The sequence below is a fragment of the Penicillium maclennaniae genome (assembly GCF_028827695.1).
Source record: "Penicillium maclennaniae strain IBT 15551 chromosome Unknown utg000008l:1.0-3552695.0:1.0-3555053.0, whole genome shotgun sequence".
Taxonomy (NCBI): domain Eukaryota; kingdom Fungi; phylum Ascomycota; class Eurotiomycetes; order Eurotiales; family Aspergillaceae; genus Penicillium; species Penicillium maclennaniae.
In genome coordinates, this window is record NW_026623220.1 from 1,306,031 (window position 1) to 1,326,675 (window position 20,645).

Below are 20,645 nucleotides of genomic sequence, written 5' to 3' on the forward strand. Positions count from 1 at the left end.
TAGCACTCCTGAGGGGATGTCCATGGTCTAGCGGGGACTAGGCGGGGGCTCCTGATAGCATTCTCAAGCTTCCGAAGCCGCCTACATTTGGTCCTAAAAGTAAGTGATTCCAGGGTTCGCGTTGTAGGCTACCTAGTGTTCCTGCTTGGTGTGCGAGGTTCGCGTTTACATCACCTGGCACCAAACCTGTCTCCCTTGGCATGCGTCAAAGCTTTTTCAATTACAGATATCATTCTATCACAAGCTTCTCTTCAGATTCTCTTATACCTCGGAAGGGGTTGATGTTGCCAAGGCGTGGGTTTCCCGTCATTCCAGGGTTCAACAAAATGTCGCATTCGAGCTAACAATAATACAAGGCACAAAAGAGACATCAGTACTTGAGAATTCTCCCGTCGGACTATCGAGATCCTGAGTACACGGACGATTCATGTGTGAACTGTTCTCCTTCATCACCTATTTGTGATCACACCCAGGCGTCTGAGCAATGTTATTCACCGCATCTCTCCAAAGCCCTGGGAAATGTCCCAAAGACAATGAATCCGTGGGCTCTAGCTCTAGCTCGTCTTTTAACATTGCATATCCATCTTTTGCACCTCCGTCCCAGCTACGCCGGGTCAAGACGGTTTCACAACTCACCAGATGGGTATCAAAGAGGTTGTCCCGATCATCCTGAGCGGTATAACCGACAGAACAGAGCTCAGCGAAAAAGAATCTCAACAATCTTGAACTCGCGATCAACACAAGCGCGGGCACTGGTCCTGAGACGAACGGGAGCTTTGACTCCGCCAGGCCTTTGCTGCGCAATTCAACAACCAGAGCATCCAAAGCAATCAACACAATCGCAGAAGACTTAAAGTCATCGCCAAACCAAACACCCGAAAAAGCACAGGACATCCGACTGCGCGATTCATATTCGGCTTTTTGTGAACAGTTCACGATGTCAGGACCACAGAGACCGAAGAGAAAGTTCGACATCTCTATGGATACGTGCGAGAAAGAAGAGGAGATTCTAATCGATGGATATCCCAGGGTCGGTTATAGCGACTCGCCAAGCGATGATCAGAAGAAAGCAATCCCCGAATGTCAACAAACCGTTTCCAAGGCTACGAGCAGCATCGTGCTAGACAGGACAAGGTCCCTTGAAAGTATCTGCTTGGGCCAAAATATTACCCCTTCCATCATTCACCCCCAACCACCACCCCAGATCATGACGCCGTTGATATACCGAGACATGCAGCAAGCTGCACTCAAGTGCAAGCCAGCGAAAAGAAAGAAATTACTGGGACCATTGAGATCTTTGTTTTCGAAGGCGCAGCCTTTCCGGGCACATCGGTTGGATATCGAGACGTGACGTTGATTTTAATGAATAGACGATCAAAGTAAATATAATTCAATTCATTCATAAGAAGAAAGAGAAAGACACAATACCCACTGAGACTGTCATGTACATGATGGCGAGGGTTTTGATAGTTACGGTGATGTCCTCGGAATCTCAACACAATCGAGTGGAGGAAACAAAGACACATGAGTGATGAAGAGTCTGTCGATGCCCTGTCGATTATCAGCTAGGGCTCTACATGTAGTGTTACTGTCTTTAAATTTCCTTATCATTGATGAGTTGAAGTGCTCCTTGCTGTATCGTGACGTTCTTAGGAATCCTCGTTGCTCACATCTAAGACCTGTGCTGTGACATGTGAATGGCGTCGATTGAAATTTTGCCGACCAACTCCCGCTAGGGGCGGCATAAATTTCAATCAGACGCCATTCTCAGTGTCCACACATTTCTTCGGAAGATCCTGCTACGTCTGAATATCCTGTTTGCGAACACATCCGTTCATGCGAAGACAGACTTCAACGCTAAGCTACTCATAATCTGGTGTAAGACTCTCGACCGTATGCGGTGGAAGCACATAAGATATGACAGGCTCTTGATATCCATATGGAACACCTGATCTTCCCATCAGATTGGAAACTACGCCCTTTATTCATCTTCATCTTGGTCTTGGGTAAAAGCAGCCAGGATCCTCTTTCCCTCTTCGACATCATCTTCTTTCCACGGCTTCAGGCCAAAAGATTGCATGAAATGCGTCCATCCTCCATACGACTTCACGATCGCTCGTTCAGCGGGGGTGCACGGCGGTGCTGCAGGAGTGTTAGATAGCAACGGGCCAGGGGTGATTTAGGAAGGACTTACCGAGTGCGTCAGTACTGGGCATTTCGATAGGCTGCCAGGGATGGTTGAAGCAAGAGAAATATTGGGGTTTGATGAAGATAGAGTGAAATGATATCTTGGTTGTTGTGAGAAGGTGTTGGAGAAGATGAAGTTCCTCAGTTTGATCGGCGGTGACGGAATCCATGGGATTTCTTCGTGATTCTATGCATGTTTATCTCATTGTAAACGTGACTAGACTGCAGAGGGACCGCGCCACGCCACAACATACAATATAAAGAATCAAGAATCCTAGAGAATCGGAGCATGCCCGAAGACGTTACTGTCCAGGCAAGGCCTTGGAATGTCAATTTCTTTAATTACAACATTCATTTACAGGAACCTGCAAACCCGTGAACGACACAAACAACACAAATTTCGACATCGATAGCTGCCACTACGGCCAGGTGAAATAAACTGTTGTGGTAGGGGAACTGCTGACTGCATGAAGAAGCGGTCTATCGGATGACTAGGGCTTTTGTGATGTTTAAGACTTTCTGCGCTCAGGATAAACAAGACAGACACACTTTCTCTTCCAATCCGACCCTATGTGTTCTCCTCCCCTATAGTCCTTCCTCTTGTGTGTGTGTGTATGTGTGTGTGTTGCTCAGTCTGCATTGCCAGACAGCCATCGAGCCATTCCCACTTCAGTATGGAGATGACAGCATCGTTATTCGAGTACAGAGTGGTGCACTGCAAATGTACACATATCCCCATTTGGTGAAGACGCTTGAAGACTGAACCAGCTCACTTTGTCGTTTACATCTTCACAGTTTACCCATTTACCCTCTCTATCCGAGCAAAAGCCGCCCAACAGACAAATTTCGTAGACTCGATCGGCCATATCAACGGCTACCTGATAATCTACCGTAAGACAGCCGATATGATTTTATCATAGCGAGGTTACGGTCAAGGTAAGCTCACTCCTGGAGGTCGTTTTAACCAAGACGCCACACTAGAACCAAGAGGTCCGAATGGCTCCTGTTCTAGAAATATCGATTGGCCCCAAAGGGATTTCCGAATTACTTTTGTCAAATTCGCGGGACGATACTTACGCACGAGCTGGCAATTCATGTACGGAATCTTGAGTAACCCACCGAATCATTGCAGGTCCAAACCTTGGCTGATGTCGACACCAAAGCGCTAAAGATTGACGAGCATTCGACAGAAAGGGCTGGAAAGTAGATCATTTCGAAGCATACTCAACAACCAGCCTACACGAGATATGCAGACCAGTTTATAGCAGTAGGCGATATAATTAAACATGGAGAGTCGGATTTAAAAAAGTCCGAGCATAAGACAGGGTATCCTGGGTCCTGTTACATACATCGAAGCCGAGGCCAAATGAGTGAAACAGGATCTAACAAAGAGCGAGCATGCAAACGCTAGCGACGGATGATTAAGTGCATTCGACGTGCGAACACGGGTACTACCGTGCAGAGGACACCTCTTGCTGACTGCGACTACTGTCAGACTCAGGGCCGGATGCGAGCTCAGGGCGGGGAGTGGATGAGAGGCTGCGGGTGTCAGGGGTAGCGCGGCGGGAAAGCTGGGCCAATTCGCCGATGAGTCTGCATGTGATATCTGTGAGCAACCGAAATGAGGGAGGGGAAAAAAATCCGGTGAGTAGGTACTGACTTTTGATGCTCGCCGTACCACTCGTCGTTTGAGAAGCGGATGTGCTTAATCTGTTCCTGAATGCTTGCCATCTACGGAGAAGATGATTAGTCTATGAACGTAATGTTTTTCATGTAAATGGATGAAAGTCGGGCAAATATGAGGAGTAGGAAGACTTGAAACGGGGATCTCCCACCGTTCCCTCGATGGATGAACCAAGGTCAAGGTCCTCACCTTCTGTGGCTGGACCTCCCTCAGCTTTCTCTTCGCCCTCCTCTGCGGAGGCCCATTTGCTGGCCTCAAGGCCAGATGAGGAGCTCTTAGTGTTCGATGCCTTTAAGGCAGCAAGTTCGGCCTCAAGCTCACGGACGCGGCGACGGCTGCCAGAAATTGCAGCATCCACGTCGCCAAGTTGATTGAGGAGTTGCATGTTCTTGTCAATCTGCTCGCCAAGGTCACGCTCACCGGCGGCAAGCTTCTCCTCCATGATCTTGGCGGTGGCTTGGTACTCTTCCAGCTCTTCGCTGGTGTTGGCGTGCTTCATCTTCAAAGTCTCGTACTCCTCACGGTACTGAGCAAGCTGCTTCAAAGCAGAGTCCAGCTCTGATTTGCTACTGCTCGAGGCGGCGGCGGATTTTTGCAGGTCTTCGACCTGAGTGATAGCCGCGTCATGCTTCTGGCCGAGCTCGGCGTGGGCGGCCTGAATCCTGGAGATCTCAGCAGCGTGCCTCTCCTGGAGGTCCCGCAAAGCAGAGACAGCGGTTTCTTGAGCCGTAGCATGGGTCTTCTCCGAAGCAATCAGTTTCTGCTCGAGCTCTGCAATGGTCGCCTTCAAACTATCGAGAACGGAGGTGTCTTGAGCAACAGCCGTAGCCTGGGCAAGCTGCTCATTGACGCTAGCCAGAGCAGCCTCGTGAGTTCGCTGAAGCTCATCAATCTTTGTGTTGTGCGATGCCTCAAGCTGTTCCTTCACACCGGCCACCTTGGCTTCCTGGAGAGTCAGGAGCTCCTCGATGGCCTTACCATGCTCGGCATCGGCATCAGCCGCCTTAGATGTCTGCACGGCCTGAAGCTCGATCTGCAGCCTGGCCTTGGTCTCCTCAAAGCCCTGCTGGAGGTCGGCAACTTGCTTGGCGTGAGATTCCTGGTCGACCTTGCTTGAAGCCCGAAGAGATTCAAGCTCGGCTTGCAACTGGGCCTGGGTCTCAGCGAACTGCTTCTGGAATTCAGAAGTCTGCTTGTCACGAGAATCGGTGTGAGCGGCAATTTCTTCAGCGTGGCGCTCCAAAGCCGACTTCAGCTCAGTCTCAAGCGCCTCAACGCGAGTGGCATAGGTGATGTGGGCAGACTCGAGTTCTTTTTTCTTTAGAAGAAGATCGTCGTGCTTCAGCTGGAGCTCCTCCAGAGCACCTCCCTGAGAGCTGGAAGCCTCCTGTCTGACACGCTGAAGTTCAGCAGCGTGCTCAACCTTCAAGGCCTCCAGTTCCATGGCGTGCTTCTCAGCAACAGCGGCAGCCTGAGCGGTCTGCTCATCCAGAAGTCGAGTCGCCTCGGCAGCCTTGTCTTCTAAAGCCTTCATCTTGCTATCCTGCTCCTTTAACTTGCGGTCGTGCTGGGCGTCCTTCTCCTGGAACTGGCTCTCAACATTCTTCAAGCTGGTGTGCAGCTGCTCAGCCTCAGCCTGCTTGGCCTGAACTTCCTGCTGCAAAGCCTTGATTTCGCCAGATCCAGTGGCCAGCTGTGTCTCCAGCAATTCAACCTTGTGGCGGAGAGCATCAATTTCTCTAATCGCATCCTCTTGAGCAGAAGCCTTGCCCTCCTCAAGAGCGGTGCGGTAATCAACAAGGGCTTTCTCGGATTCCTCGAACTTTGCCTGCAGAACCTTGAGCTCTACCTCATGCGCAGCCGTCAATTCTGCAATAGCGCTTTCGTGGTTGCCCTGGGTGGCAGACTTAGCAGCCTCCAATGAGTCGCGAAGCTCCTGAAGCTGCCGGGAGTTCTCGGTGCCAGTAGACTCGGCCGCAGTCTTAGCGAGAGCAAGTTCCTCGGCGTGGGATGCAGAAAGAGAGCTCAAGGCGCTGTCATGCTCTGCCTTGAGATTTGCAATTGCAGCCTCGTGAGAAGTCTCCAGCTCCTTCAGCTGGGAGCTAATGTCACTGGTAGCGCCATCCTGAGCCTCCTTTAGTTCGCCCTGGAGCTTCTCAAGTGCCTCCTTGAGCTCATTAATCTCAGTTTCCTTTTCAGTGAGCGAGCTGGTGATCTCCTCGGGCTGCTGGGCAGCAGACGCCGCCTCGACAAGCTTGGCTTTTAGTGATGTGACCTGCTCCTGCAGTTCGGAGATCAAGACGTTCGACGCCTCCTTGGCAGCAATGATCTCTGAATCCTTGGAAGTAGTGAGCCTCTTAAATTCGTTGTTCAAGTTATCGATGACTTGATCTCGGCCGTTCAGCTCGCGCTCAAGGCTATCGAGAGCCAAAGCCTTCTCCTCTTGTTGGCTAGCCTTCTGCGACTCAAGCTCTGACTTCAGCAGATTGATCTGCTCTTCAAATGAAGCAGCGGCAGCCTTGTGATCTGCGACCTCCTTCTCTATGGCATTTAATTGAGCCTTGTGGTTCTCCTTGAGTTCCTCAAGAGCAACAGCGGTCTCGCGATCGCCGGAAGCCGTGGCAGACTGCTTGGCCTCCTCCAATTCCTTCTGTGACTTTTCTTCAAGTTCCTTATTCTGAGACTCAGCCTCCTTAAGACGCGCCTGTAGGGACTGAAGTTCCTCCGCATGGGCAGAGGTCAGCTTCTCAAGCGCTGCTGCGTGCTCTGCATGAACGGAATTGGTAACGTCGTCATCCTTGGCCATATCCTCTCCAGAGACAGACAACTGGCTAAGCTTCTCGTTTACGGAATCAAGCTCGGCCTTGAGGCTGGCAACCGTCTCCTCACTCTCCATAAGCTTGGACTGGAGAGCCTGCAACTTTTCCGTATCACCGGCATTTTTTGTGGCACTGGACAGAGTGCTCAATCGCTTCTTGGCAGGATCTGTCGACGAAGAAGACGTGCTTGGCCGAGTGGTAGTGGACGTAGTCGCCGGGCGAGTCAGAGGTCGAGTCGCAGTAGTAGATGTGGTAGTACGGCTGGCGGGTCCAGTCGCAGAAGTGAGTCGACCAACGGGCTTGCTGGTAGAAGTAGCCGCACGTGAAGCGGTGGTGCTAGTGGCTGGCTTCTTCTCCAGACTTGAGCCAGCGACACTCGATCTGCGGTCCAGAGTTGAGGAAGTCTTCAATGGGGCCCGAGTTGAAGCTGTACCAGCCATAGACATGCGCTTGGCTGTGCTGGAAATACCACGCTTCTCATCGCCAGAGCTGGCAATTGACTGAGGCTTCTCATCCGCAGAGCTGCTGACGGAGGGTCGGGATCGATGAGATGAAGTTGTCGACGAGCTCAAAGGCTTCCGAGTGGCTGAAGTTGTTGTCGGCCGAGTTGGGGGCTTGCTCAGCGAGCTCGTAGAGGAAGTCGCGGCCCGCGTGGTCGAGGTTGCGGTCCTTGACGTGGCCGTCGAAGAGGATGTGGGCCGTTTAGCAGCCGTGGAGCTCGACACTGGACGCTTAGATACGGAGGTAGTACCAGTGGAGGTCTTGACTGAAGATACTGGGTCATTCTCCTTGGATGCCTCGGGGCTCGACTTGCTGGCATCCTCGCCGCCCGAGAGCATTGACAAGTCTACCGGGGTAGCCGGGGGCGCGATTTCGACATCCGTATCAACGGCAACATTCACAGGCTCTTCGGTAGACGACATTTTTTATCAATTGAAGCAATTAGGGTAGGTGGTGTGTCAATGTAGACAGAGGGACAAGCGCGGGCGCAGAAATCAATTGCACAGAAAAGGGGTCTGAAAAAGAAGAGATCAATTAGCAACTGACAAACAAAGACAAAGATACGAAGTCTTGAAACGGCTGTCATGCAGGTTTCTGTACAAATTCCAAGCACTCCAGGGGCCCATGCATGGGTATACTCATGCAAGTCAAGCCGCGAAGCTCAGTGCCAGCAGGAAATGACAACCCCGACAGACCCGATGATATGTTTCGGCAAGAGATCTGACAGCTGGCAAGATATGTGAGGTGATACAGTCGTAGAATGAAATGCTTTGCGAGCCTTTCGTCCGCTGCCGAGGAATTGGGTCCAAAAAAAAACCAGGAGTACTTACGCGCTACGCACAGGTCAGAAGCCTCAGGGGTGAGAGAGAGAGAGAAGGTCCTCAGCAAAATACCTGACGTTCCACCAGAATGGTGACCAGGAATTAGAACAGAAATTATCAAGAGTCTCCAAAGGCGCAAAGATGCTTGGACGTAAAAGTAAAGAGGGAAAAGGAGAGAAGCGGGAAAAGTGAAAGCGGTGTCTCGGAGGAGGGGGGGGGGATCGTCGTTGCTCCATGCACTGCGCACTGGTCTCAGGGCCGCCTTAACTATATCCCAAGACGTGTTTCTCAAGGTTGGGAGTATATTGCTCGGTTCAAAATATTGAACAAACAGACTTGTTTCATAGTCTGTCAGTATGAGGTACAGCCTTTGTGCCACCCATCGTGCCGCTCCATCAAAAGGAGGTCTAACCTATGAATACCATTTAAACTTTTGCCCGGATTCAGTCAACTGCAGCCATATAGAGTCTGCTGCATATTCCTAGATTCATCAATATCGGGGTAACGATGCACGATTCGAGTGCTATAACCTGCAAAAATTGGCGTGAGAAGCCCTGAAATGGACTGACGCGCCTTTGTTTTGACCAAAACAATGTCATCCATGGTTCATGTCTCTACCCGAACGGGTTCCATCGGAACCAACCTTACCTGGAATACTCAAGACTGGACATTTATACAACCCACTATCATTTCATATACTGTCCTCCCAAGAATACAATCTCAACGGCCCTGTACATTTGACTCCACAGATTTTTCTCGACATACGTTTGGGCACTCTATTTAGGTGCCTTTTCCAGAATCTCCCTTCATAAGTCTTGGAACTCCTCAGGTGTGATCAGTCACGGTCGCCTCTTGAAATTTCATTTATATAATTTTCTTGGTCAGGCGTGGAAGGAATCTAAAGCCGGTGTATCTCAAAGCGGAGAAATTGAGACTTCATTGAGCCCACGCGGTAGGGTATATAGCGAATAAACAAATGTAAATAAACACGCCTGCAATGTCCAACAGTGGATCATGCTTGATGCAGAGCGATATCTGAAACTTCCCCCAGCCAAGGACATTGACGGAGAACCCCGGTTTGGCGAGCTTGGTCTAACAGCCTCCTGGTCTCATCCTCCAAATCCCCAATGGTTCGCCGAAAAAGTCGGTGCCCCAAGTGACGTTTAATCAACACGTAGCGATCGTTTCCTAAAGACGTGATGAACGTTAGACTAATCATAGTTCACGGGAGACCATAACTCAGGATACTTACCGTGATATTGCTGCAGTCCTTCCATGAGCGCCAGTCCTTCCTGCCGGGTCCATGGCTCTTCTGGCTTCGAATTCACATTGAAGATTGTGGATTCCTCGCTCTGGGTCCTAGCGTGCAGATAGTTGAATATATGTCTCATAGGGGGGATAAATGGGCCGAGTCCAGTCGGACGCATTTGCAAAATCGTCTTCCTTGACTAGGTATCTCGACTCGACTGCCTCCCTGATCTTCAGACTGATTTGTATCAAGAGCAATAGAGTGTCCTGGACTTGGGCGTTTGCTGATTCTCCTAACATTCGATACAACTTGAAGCCGTAAAGCATCAAAGTGATGATCCTGGGTATGATATACGCTTGAAACTGATCAATCAGATATGCGCTAGGCTCATCCTTCGTCTCCCACATAGCGTAACGCCTTAGCCGCACAAACTCCAGGAATAGCGAGTCTTTGAGGTTTCGGAGATCCCTTTTGAGATCGGATGATAAATATTCTATCTCCAGTATCTCCTTGTAGATGTGACGAAGCTCAGAAATTATGGCAAATGCAGCACTCAGTTCGTCGGGCTTCGGTCGCGATGCCTGTTTTCTTAACCATTTTGACTTCTGAAGTAGGAATCGCGATTCATTTTTCAAATCTAAAAGCTCCATCTCTTGGTCGAACCACTCCTGCAACTCTCGGCGGTAAGCTCGATCAAGATTTGTTTCGGTTTGGTGTTGTTCATTGAATTGTGAATCCACAAGTTGTGAATCGAGAAGCTCTTGAATTTCCGGGCTTCCTTCAGCTTGATGTTGATCGGAGATTTCAGGGTCGCTTTGGACTTCAAACTGCTCAAAAAACTCGGTGGGAAGCTTGTTTCTTGGCTGAGCGGGCGCAAGTCGCGGGGTCTCTGGGATGGAAGGGGTTGAAGATGGGGAACCAGGCACGTTGTTGTTGGCATAATTCACGTCGCCGTCATCATAGGAGCGGCTCAGGCTTGCGAATGAACCATGGCTACCGAGTTCCTCCGACTGTCGATTCTCAGCAGGCTTATCTTCGTCGTCTTCGCGATCTATATCTTCGCTCGACCCTGCGGAGTCGTCTGACTGCGCATCATCCTCCGGTTGCGCGGTGTAATTTTCTTCATCATCAGATGAACTGGGCTCGGGTGTCGAAGGGCGATTCTGGCTCCGAAGGCCACTGCGGAGTGGTCTCGAGGGCGTTTCCGGTAATCCTGCGGGTTCAGGCGAGACGGGGACATCGTAGATATTTGCGCGATGCGTCGTGTGTCTTCTCTGCGGCGCTTTGCTGGCAGTAGCAGGGGTCTTCTGAGTCACCGAGTTATTGACATTGTTGAGAATATTCCAAGGTTCCGTCTGACGTGCTCTTCGCGTTCTAGCGGGTGCCATCGCGTGGGGTACGCCTCTGGGATTGAAAGCAAGGGAGGTGGAGAGCTGATGAAATAGCTCCGGTGGAGAACCTCAAAACACGTCGTCATCCCGCTTACCCCTCCATCTTCAACCTCCCCTCCATTCAGACTTCACTTTCAGTATGGGTACCGACGGTCAAATCATCCGTGTTCTTCAGAAATTGGACCCTTCTACTACTCACAATTTTATCGCGCCCGTCAAAAAAATTCACGAGGGTCAAGATGTGTCAACCTTCCTCACCTCCAAAGCCTACGCGGACATTATGACCTTTTTGCTCCAGTTAAACCGGTCAATGTTCCCAACGAAACTTCCCGACGGTACAGTACAAACGTGGCAATTAGGTACAGAGGATGTTCAATTCTCTGCTCCGGTTCGACAGCTACAGGGTCTTCTTTCGAAACTCGAGGATATTATACAGGAGGTTCCCCCAGACACTGGGCCGAGGCGATTTGGAAATATCAGCTTCAGAAGGTGGCAAGAAGTGTTGGTGAGCCGAGCGTCTGACCTACTCCGGGAGTTCTTGCCCGCAGAGCTCTTAGATACGCCATCTTCCACAGCCGATGGTCCTACCGCCGAGTCGGAGTTGAAGGCATATTTCCTGGGCAGCTGGGGTAGTGGTCAGAGATTGGACTATGGGACTGGTCATGAGCTGAGCTTTCTTGCGTTTCTGGGCGCGATTTGGAAGTTGAATGGGTTTCCCAACGCCGACCCTGGAGTCGAGGAGCGGTCTATCGTGCTTGGTGTGATTGAACCGTGAGGAATCCTACAAATCCGAGTGATCTGACCCATCTGACTAGGTTTTTAGATATCTGGAACTTATCAGACACTTGATTAAAACATATTCCCTTGAACCCGCTGGCTCTCACGGAGTCTGGGGACTTGACGATCACTCATTCATTCCATATGTCCTGGGGTCAGCCCAGTTCTCACCTGCCATCGACGAATCCGATCTGACCCCCGAAGAAGGCTCATTACCCGATGCACCTGACCCGGCTGGAGTTATCAAATCCAACATCGTGGAACGGGAGAGGAAAACAAACTTATATTTCTCGGCCATTGGCTTCATCTATGATGTCAAAAAAGGTCCATTCTGGGAACATAGCCCAATGCTTTATGATATCTCGGGTATCAGAGCCGGCTGGGGAAAGATAAATAAAGTTTGTCATATCGTTGACTTGTACCTGCTTTATAGCTCTTTAAGCTGACAATTTCTATTTAGGGAATGGTTAAGATGTACAACGCAGAGGTCCTATCCAAGTTTCCGGTTGTGCAGCATTTCCCCTTCGGATCTCTATTCAGCTTTGACCATGATCCAAACGCTATTCCACCCCCAACGACTATCCATGCAACCTCCGGACCCCAGGGACGCCCGGTCGTTCCTGACGCTGGCCATGCTCCCGCCGCTCGGCCGACTATGGACGCAGGAACCAAGGCACCTTGGGCCAATGCGGGAGCTAGCACTCGCGCACCTCCGATGGGGCCAACAGCAGCGCCGTGGGCTACAACAAGGTCGAGCTCGGCGTCGACCACAGTGCTTCCAGATACTCCGCGAATGCCTCCAGGACCCATGGCCCCTACAAGAGCTCCTTGGGCAGACGCGCAGGCCACGCCTCCACCCGGCGGCGATGCACCTATCAAGGCCCCATGGGCCAAGTAAGATGAAATAGTGATACCCAATCTAGCTCGCAGAGAGCGTGAAAAAAGAATACACGATGAACGTTTCAAATGACGCAAACGCCCGTGGGGTATCAAATTTAAAGAATTTCGTAGCAGTGATCTTCGACTACTCAGTATCGGAGGAATAGCCCACCAGCGCTGAGGTTGGTTCTACCGAGCCAGCGAATGGTTCCTGTTTGTCAGTGACTGGTGTAGTCTCTGCTAAACAGCGGGCATCATTCTTCGAAATAGTGTCTGGGTCGGTTGGTGAAGACGGCTTCTTGCGCTTGACACTTGGCCTCCAAATATTCTTTTCATCTCCAACATCGTTGAGAAAAGGATCCACAGCAGCGCGCGTGTTCCCCTTCAACTCATTACGCAGGATTGTCTTGCGTTGCGTAATCAGATCAACCGTACGAGTTCCTGAAACACCACGCTTGCTCTTGTCATGCAATTTGCTGTCAGACAACTTCTTGACCTTTTTCTCTTCGAACATCGGTCGAACTCGAGTCGCACGCGCAGCCACATCTTCCAAGGTTGCCTGATCATCCCCATACTCTATCATTCCCGCTCGTTGACGATCTCCTTCAGTCTCATCAACGAGGTCAAAGTCAAGACTCATCTTATCCTTTAAAGCCTCGCGGTTCGCTTCCAACTTCTCCAGTCCCTTCCTCTCCGTTCGAAACGAGCGCCGTAATCGCTTCGACTTCTCATAAGGATCACCCCAGTCCCTACTCTGTCGCTCCTGCAACTCCAATATCCGACTCGCCTCCGTCCTTGATCGCTGCTTATCCTCGATCTTTCCCTCAAGCTTTGCAAATGGATCTTTCTCAGCCGGATCCTGTGTATAACTAGGCCGAATAGCAATTTCACCAGGTTGCAATTCCTTGTTTTCCCCCGTGTCTCGTTTCCGCCCACCTTCTACAACCACGTAGGCCGTGTTCGCCGGGTCTGTTCGAATTTCGATCCATTTTCCGCATACGGTGTGTTTCATGCGGAAACTGTAGATGGGGGTGGAATGGTAGTTGCCGACTTTCTTCTTCTCGGCATTGAAGCGTACACCTTGCCCGATTATGATCTCGTTCGGTTTGCAGTTTGTGCACCATATTGCGAATGGCATTTCAAAGCGCACGATCAATGCTCCGGTTGTTTTGAGATGGCGCGCGCGCGCGCCCAGCGCATGCTTGCCGGCTAGCTTGTTCGCGGACGTGAGACCTTCTTGGTCTGGAGGGACATACCTGCCGAAAGGTTAGTATGGAGTGTATCAAAGCTAGAGATTCCCAATGCAGCGACGAACCGTCCCATGTCTGGTATTCATGTTAGCTGGTCATTATTGCGCGACGGCGGGGTTACGACATACTGAAGCCCTGCATCTTGATGGGTGGCTGTCGAAGCCAAAGCTAGGTCCCAAAGTCGAGCGGATAAGATAAAAAAAGCGCAACAACAGGCTCGAGCCCTGTAAAGACTGTTGACGGCCTGCGCTCACAAACGGTGTGCTGCCTGCAGAAGACAACTGTCAGGGCTCCGCCACGGAATCTGCAATCGGACTTAACGGGCATAAAATGGCTTACTCAGCACATACAAAATCTATAAAAAAGATCACTGCGTCATTAAGAGAAATGTTTGGTTGAGGACAATTGTGATATGCATGAAAATCGATGAGAGTATCGAAAACTATGTTAAACAAGAAGAGTGCCACCATTAGACTCGATGACGCTACCCGTAATGAACTGATCCTTCATCAAGTAAATGTAGCTCTCGGCCAGATCCTCCGGTCTACCAACAGTACCGGTAGTAGATGAATTCTTAAACATCTCAAGCATGCCATCCAGCTGCTCCTGAGGTAGCCAGCCGAACAACTCAGTATGAACTGCGCCGGGCGATACGACGTTGACACGGATCGGCTTGAGGTCCAGAGCCAGTCCTCGAGCAAGTCCCTCCACAGCAACACTCACAGAAGTCGCAAGGGACCAGCCAGGGGCAGGCTTGCGACCGCGAACACCCCCAGTTATTGTGTATGAGCTCGCAGGCGACTTCTCGACGTACTTGTCAATATACTTGGCCATGACGGCCGCTGCGACAAAGCGCACGTGCATGCTCTTCTGAACAATTTCGGATGTGATATCAGACAAGGGAGGCAATGACAGAGCATCACCGGCGGTAGTAACGACGTGGTTCAGCTTAATAGTGCCGCCGACCGTAGCGACTTGAAAGAGAGCTTCGAAGTTGGCGTCCAGGTTGGCGGAATCAGAAAGGTCGCAGACGTGGGTGGTGATGGTCTGCTTTTCAGTCTGGATAGGGTAGGCTTCCTTCAAGCGAGCAACAGTCTTGTCAAGCTTGGACTGGTTGGAGCTGGAGATTATCACGTTGGCTCCATGCTCGATAGCTGCTTCAGCGACGCAGAATCCTATACCAGAGGTTCCTCCGAGGATCAGGACCCGCTGCCCGGCGAGTTTGTTGGTATACTTGAGAGACGGTGAGGCCATGTTGTATAACTTTGTCCTGGCGAGTGACAGTCAATGCTCGTTAACTATAAAATGGGAATAAAATGGGACCCATGTCCCATTTTATAAGGGGAGGACGTAATGGTGAGTTTCGCCCGGAGATAAAAGCAAGTCACTTCAAGCTCCATGATTAAGTCCGCTGTGGATCTTGACTCGATTTCACAAGTCTGCAACTCGCCCCGAGCCTCCGCAACTTACCCTTGCAACTTGCCCCGAGTCCCCGAGTTTCTTCGGAAGATAGATACTGTACTGCCGATGATTAATAATGCCATTCCCATCGAATGTTCCATTGGTTCTCATCACCCCACGCGACTTCTATACCAAGATGCGTCTACTCTTCGGGCGAAAAGTTCTACCGCTCAACCGTGGCCGCTCAACTGTGCCGAGAATTGTCCGCCTTCTCCGAAGTGCTACAATGCTGTGATTTCCAATAGCAAAATATTTCTCCAGTACAATCTTTGCGAGATCTGAATTGGACCGAGTGAAACGTCAATGTTGGGAGCTTGTGGTCGATTCTCCAATCCTAGGTTGTTGTCTGTGGAACCGACGTGTAGGCCAGCTGATGCGTAGAAAAGTGTCATGTTGAAAATTATTTATCTGGGCATTCCGTGTTATATTGACCCAAGGAAAGGCAAGCAAAGAAATCTACAATCATGAGTCGGAAAAAGTCTCATGACATCGAGGTCTGGCGCTCGTTTTAGTCGTCGGTAAGGTCGGAAGTCTGTCATACCGGTTGAATTTCTAAATTGGTACCATTGAACAGGAAGAAAGGATCAAAAGTAAGGATATCCGCCTTGTTAATCATGTCATGTCAACTTGAAAGTCATGGGGCGCAATGATGCCTTTCTGAGGACATTCTGAGTTTGGTACATTTTACCAGATTCAGAGGCGACGTTCAAAGAATTGTTCCCAATCTGGTCAGTGAGGTCCAAGGTGGCACCCTTGATGTATCAACCATTTCACCAGAAATCATTCTCGTGACCCGACTCGATGGCTAAGTGCAGTGGATCATGTGAATAGTAGACCGCGTGAAAGTACTATTCAGGCGATTATTTCAGGTCGAGAAAAAAAGAAATCAAGCCCGCTCATGGTTGGTAAGTTGCTGTGGCAGCAGCAGAGTGCAATGCCTTCTTCGATCTCTCAATCGAACCACGGTTGGAGTCAAATCCATCTGAGCTCACCATTTGGCGTGCAACGATCATGCAACGGGTCTCTATGGCCCTTGTCAAGAGCAGTAGATGATCTAGATTCATAATGCTAATTGTCAAATAGTCATTTTGAAAATGTCGCGTGAAAAGAGAACCAATCTCAATTGGCAAAGGAAGGGCTTCGAAATGTGGTATAAACAATAGACCATGGCATATTGGCGGAAAGGTAACCTTTTTCTGGTTCCATGAATCTCGCTTCGGGTATCGGCAAGCTTTGGGGCAAGATTCAAGCCGGAATTCGTCTCGCTTTAAACAAGCGTAAGTGCGATCTCATCGAGCGAAAGATGCAGCTGCGGCGCGACTAATCCTGTGGGGGACGCCACCAATATGTGGCAGCGTGGACTTATATTAGCCAACACGAGCTTTTTAGTCTATCGACCTGACTACCAACTATGCAGAGTAAGATGCGCTCTCTAGTGCGATCGAGACGAAGTATTAAACTGATCTGGGGCGATCTATTCGAATATGCGTCCTTCGAACAATTCGCGGATCCTAATCGATTGACCAGGCCATTCCGCAGCGTTGGGCGCACAACTTTGCATATGATGACCATTTTCTGCGACCTAGCTCACTGCTATATTCTCTCCATGAGATATCTGCATCTTTATCTCGATAGATGTTACGATGTCACTCCATTCTGTTGGTATCACCAAATATCCAATGCCTAAATTGGGAAGGTTTGTTTATAGTGCTGATCAAGATGCCGTCACACGAAGCTGAACCACAACAAGTATGCCATGCTTGCAGTCTCAAGTGATGATTACGATAAAATGATGATTGCAATCGGAAAGTTTTTGTCCATATGTTGAGTCGAGGCCTGAGGTATTCTATGCTTCAGGATCTTCCCGGAATCTCTTATGAACCCGAAGGAGCCCCTGTTTCTATCTTCCTTTCCCAATGTTTCTTCCAGCCATCGATCCTACCTTCTTGCTCTCGGTGTGCCTCTCCATTCTGACACTCTGCCGCAAAGGAACATTCGCTTATCCGTGTATTGCCTTTTGTCGTTCTTACTGTTGCCCTGGGGAAACAAAGGATGGTGAAAGTGAAAAGGTATGACAGGCTTCGTACATCCGCTGATTGGAGGAGACAGGGCTAAAATATACGAGATGTTTAGGAATACAACAGGATATGTCATGACTCGGTCGAGAAGAACCGCTCAGTCAGGAAGGGTTCTAAAGCTCCGAAATCGAACCATCCTGAAAGAGGCCCGACAAGATCTCAGGACGAAAAAAAAAACCGGAAACCGGCCGTGAAAAGCCCCAGGGATATTTGTCCTGCTTGTCTTGAAGAAAATTGACGCATACAAATCTTTACCCAAGAGACCTTGTGGCCATCGCTGGTGCAAAGACTGCCTATCTCAATTAGTCGAACACGCCATAACGAATGATTTGTACTTTCCGGCCCGTTGCTGTGGCCGTCCAATCCCGCTTAGGTTCTTGACGGGGAAAAATAAGCGCCGATTTGGTCCAGCGTTACAGGAAAAGAAGGCTGGAATGGGACGATGCATCGTCAACGTACTGTTTCGCTCCACTGTGCTCTACACTCATTCCAGCCGAGAACATTCAGGACCATAGAGGCCCGTACGGAGCTTGCGGCAAAGAGACCTGCACTTTATGCAAGTGCGCGGGCCATGATCTGGATTGCATAGAGAGTAGCATTTGGAGGCTGATCAGAAAAAAGCAATGGCAGCAATGCCAAGGTTGTCGAAACGTAATAGAGCATGCGGGAGGGTGCAAGATGGTGTTGTAAGTCGCTTCCTGCAAAGTCGAGAGCCACAAACGCTGATACTCAAGCTTCAGTTGCCGATGCGGATATGCATTTTGCTATAGGTGTGGCACTAAAATCTCTGCGAATGTCGTTGAATCAGAGGAGCCACCGCTACCCCGAGTCCATCTCGAATCGGTGTCAAGAAATGACAGATGTTTAGGTCAAGGCACAGGAATAGGTACAGACGAGCGGAGTCTTCACAAAAGGCAACACTCATGTCCTTTGCTAGCCCAAGAATATCAATCGAACAACTACTCACGTTTTCTATCTCGTCCCCTCGCCGCGCCTGGAAGACACAATTCGCCGAGGTAGCAGCCAAGAAGTCCCCGACACATGACAGGAAGAGACTATTGGCGCTAAACCGACCGAACTATTGATCTCAGTGTGTTTGGAAGGCCCACCAGTGACCTAATTTCCAATTTTCCGAATGAAAGCAGCGGGGGAACCGTGACGTCGGGCCCAGACTTGAAGGATTCTCCACAGGCGCGCTTCAAATCTCAGAAACTTACTATTGTTGACCCACAGTGGCTAGTACCTGGGGGGCTTTGACATCATACCTCCTATTGGACTCTGATCCCTCGTGCTTCCCTGCTCGTGGCCCTGACGATCGTCCGATCGATTCCAGATCGGCCATGCGAACTTCATGCACGCGCCGATCACAATTGCTGTGCCGCGTCCGATACAATTCATTCGCCCATCACAAATAAGGAATCCGCGGGAATAATTTCCTAAGTCAATTTGGCGTGGCTCAAGGTCATACAGACCCGGCATGGTCGACGATCTTATCGTTCTTCTTAAAGAAACGGATCCCCAGAGTTCGACGTGCGCACACATCCCCAGCATTTGCGCATCGCCATGGACATTCCCGATATTCCAGACAACCGACTGGTCAGAGGAGGCTCGGCGCTTTCGTTCTCGCCGACCATTGTACTGGATGAGACCATCGACACCAAGTCCGAGTACAATCAACAGCTCGACACGCCCCCTAATGAACCCCGAGAGCAATTTGTACCTGAGGACCACCAACCGAGGACATTTGACGAATACTGGTGAGTGCGAGTAGCGCATCCAAAAGCGAGCGCGGCTGACAGATCAGTTCCACTCCGCCAAACGATTACGATACAGACGAACTCCGGTCACATAGCTCGGGTATCTCGCGCCGTGGCAATTATTACGTGAACGAGTTACCTCTTCTCCAAGCGACGAATCCTTATGATGGTTCCGAACAATTCAACCCGGTCAACGAAGAGCACGAAGATGGGTCTTTTGACCTCGTTGCGCCCTACGAGAGCGATGAGACCCCACTCCACTCGCTTGAGCGCCAAGCTGATACTATGTTCTCCTCCGAACATATGTTGACGATCTTAACCAACCCGCGCTATCTGGCCCGCTTTCGAGATTTCCTTGTCGCCGAGCGGCCCAAATCAATTCCTGTCTTGACCTATTACCTCAATGCTAAAAAGGCATTGAAGGCGCTCCAGTATGCTAATTCTCTTGTTCGTTTGTCGGTTGATGTACCAACTGCCGGTATCAAAAATTCCAAGCAACCGGTTGGCGACACTGTAAATGCGGCGCTTGAGGCTCGTGTCCAGGATGCCCTAGAAGCTTTGACAGCGGAGGAATTGCCTGCATTCATCACATACACATGCATTACCATCACCAGCAAGGTCGTCGAAGAGCGGGTGCGAGGAACGCTTCCGGAGAAGTTCCACGGCACATCCGATGCACTCGCCGAGGTATTCTGCTTGACGGACCCGTCTCGCCCCGATAACCCCATTATCTTTTCCTCTGGAGGTGAGTGCATATATTCTGCCCGTATCGCATCAAGTCGGGCTGACCAGATGCTCAGAATTCCATCGAACCACACAATACGGCGTAGACTATGTGCTCGGCCGAAACTGTCGATTCCTACAAGGTCCCAAGACCAACCCAAACAGTGTCCGACGTATTCGTGAAGGAATTCAGGATGGTCGCCACCACTCCGAGCTTTTTCTCAACTACCGTCGCGACGGCTCTCCTTTCATGAATCTTCTCCAGTGTGCTCCTCTTTGCGATAGTCACGGCAAGATTCGCTACTTCATCGGAGCGCAGATCGACGTCTCGGGTCTGGCAATGGATGGCGCACAAATGGAGTCGCTTCGAGAACTTCAGAATCTCAAAGAAAACCCCGAGGACCAATCAGAATGGAAGAAAGACAAAACCGAGTTCCAAGAATTGGGTGAACTCTTCAGCCCGCGCGAGCTGCAAAACATTCACGCACACGGTGGAAATCTTTTCCAGCCTGTTCTCGACGATATCAACCCTCAACACAGCCGTCTTTATATACCAGGTAGCCCGGACCACGAACACGAGCCACCGATTAATCTCAAGTCTCCTTCGCCGAGCGCATCTTTGACAGGTGTCTACAAACACTATCTCCTTGTCCGTCCATACCCATCTCTCCGAGTCCTCTTCACATCTCCATCTCTTCAGATCCCTGGAATGCTGCAATCATCATTCATTTCCCGCATTGGGGACACTGGAGAAAAGCGTGACAGTATCCTCCAAGCCATGAAGGCGGGCCGTAGTGTCACAGCTCGCATCAAGTGGGTGACCCGCTTCAGAAGTGACGAGGGACGTTACCGGTGGATTCACTGCACACCACTCCTCGCCAACAATGGTGAAGTCGGTGTCTGGATGGTCGTGATTATAGATGATGAGGATGAGACGGGCAGCCATAGAAGCTGGAAAGGCAATTGGCCTAGCTACTAGGACTTGGAACATTGCGATCCTATGAGCTTTTCACCTTCTTGTACATTGTATCATATTGAGGCCCTTTTTGCACACGATATGGCGTTTTC

At 50.3% G+C, this 20,645-nt stretch overlaps 9 protein-coding genes across 9 annotated transcripts; 3 read left to right on the plus strand and 6 right to left on the minus strand.

Moving 5' to 3' along the window:
• Window positions 1–484: 484 nt before the first annotated feature.
• Window positions 485–1,351, plus strand: N7477_009484 (uncharacterized protein; the record flags this gene model as incomplete). The annotated part of the gene is made up of 2 exons (XM_056971145.1): window positions 485–643; window positions 695–1,351. The coding sequence occupies 2 exons, from the start codon at window positions 485–487 to the stop codon at window positions 1,349–1,351; spliced, it is 816 nt and encodes a 271-aa protein (XP_056818124.1).
• A 630-nt stretch (window positions 1,352–1,981) lies between these two features.
• On the minus strand, window positions 1,982–2,216 carry N7477_009485 (uncharacterized protein; the record flags this gene model as incomplete). The annotated part of the gene is made up of 2 exons (XM_056971146.1): window positions 1,982–2,142; window positions 2,195–2,216. 2 exons carry the CDS (start codon window positions 2,214–2,216, stop codon window positions 1,982–1,984), a joined length of 183 nt encoding a protein of 60 aa, XP_056818125.1.
• Window positions 2,217–3,638: 1,422 nt separating this feature from the next.
• N7477_009486 (uncharacterized protein) lies at window positions 3,639–3,918 on the minus strand (the record flags this gene model as incomplete). Its single annotated transcript, XM_056971147.1, has 2 exons — window positions 3,639–3,780; window positions 3,848–3,918. The coding sequence occupies 2 exons, from the start codon at window positions 3,916–3,918 to the stop codon at window positions 3,639–3,641; spliced, it is 213 nt and encodes a 70-aa protein (XP_056818126.1).
• Window positions 3,919–3,956: 38 nt separating this feature from the next.
• N7477_009487 (M protein repeat protein) lies at window positions 3,957–7,613 on the minus strand (the record flags this gene model as incomplete). The annotated part of the gene is made up of 1 exon (XM_056971148.1): window positions 3,957–7,613. One exon carries the CDS (start codon window positions 7,611–7,613, stop codon window positions 3,957–3,959), a length of 3,657 nt encoding a protein of 1,218 aa, XP_056818127.1.
• Window positions 7,614–9,371: 1,758 nt separating this feature from the next.
• Window positions 9,372–10,649, minus strand: N7477_009488 (uncharacterized protein; the record flags this gene model as incomplete). Its single annotated transcript, XM_056971149.1, has 1 exon — window positions 9,372–10,649. One exon carries the CDS (start codon window positions 10,647–10,649, stop codon window positions 9,372–9,374), a length of 1,278 nt encoding a protein of 425 aa, XP_056818128.1.
• Window positions 10,650–10,791: 142 nt separating this feature from the next.
• On the plus strand, window positions 10,792–12,327 carry N7477_009489 (serine/threonine-protein phosphatase 2A activator; the record flags this gene model as incomplete). Its single annotated transcript, XM_056971150.1, has 3 exons — window positions 10,792–11,423; window positions 11,476–11,827; window positions 11,890–12,327. 3 exons carry the CDS (start codon window positions 10,792–10,794, stop codon window positions 12,325–12,327), a joined length of 1,422 nt encoding a protein of 473 aa, XP_056818129.1.
• Window positions 12,328–12,453: 126 nt separating this feature from the next.
• Window positions 12,454–13,699, minus strand: N7477_009490 (Saf4/Yju2 family protein; the record flags this gene model as incomplete). The annotated part of the gene is made up of 3 exons (XM_056971151.1): window positions 12,454–13,564; window positions 13,624–13,633; window positions 13,687–13,699. 3 exons carry the CDS (start codon window positions 13,697–13,699, stop codon window positions 12,454–12,456), a joined length of 1,134 nt encoding a protein of 377 aa, XP_056818130.1.
• A 306-nt stretch (window positions 13,700–14,005) lies between these two features.
• Window positions 14,006–14,812, minus strand: N7477_009491 (NAD(P)-binding protein; the record flags this gene model as incomplete). Its single annotated transcript, XM_056971152.1, has 1 exon — window positions 14,006–14,812. The coding sequence occupies one exon, from the start codon at window positions 14,810–14,812 to the stop codon at window positions 14,006–14,008; it is 807 nt and encodes a 268-aa protein (XP_056818131.1).
• A 3,848-nt stretch (window positions 14,813–18,660) lies between these two features.
• On the plus strand, window positions 18,661–20,556 carry N7477_009492 (PAS-associated C-terminal; the record flags this gene model as incomplete). The annotated part of the gene is made up of 3 exons (XM_056971153.1): window positions 18,661–18,813; window positions 18,897–19,599; window positions 19,655–20,556. The coding sequence occupies 3 exons, from the start codon at window positions 18,661–18,663 to the stop codon at window positions 20,554–20,556; spliced, it is 1,758 nt and encodes a 585-aa protein (XP_056818132.1).
• Between the last annotated feature and the right edge of the window lie 89 nt (window positions 20,557–20,645).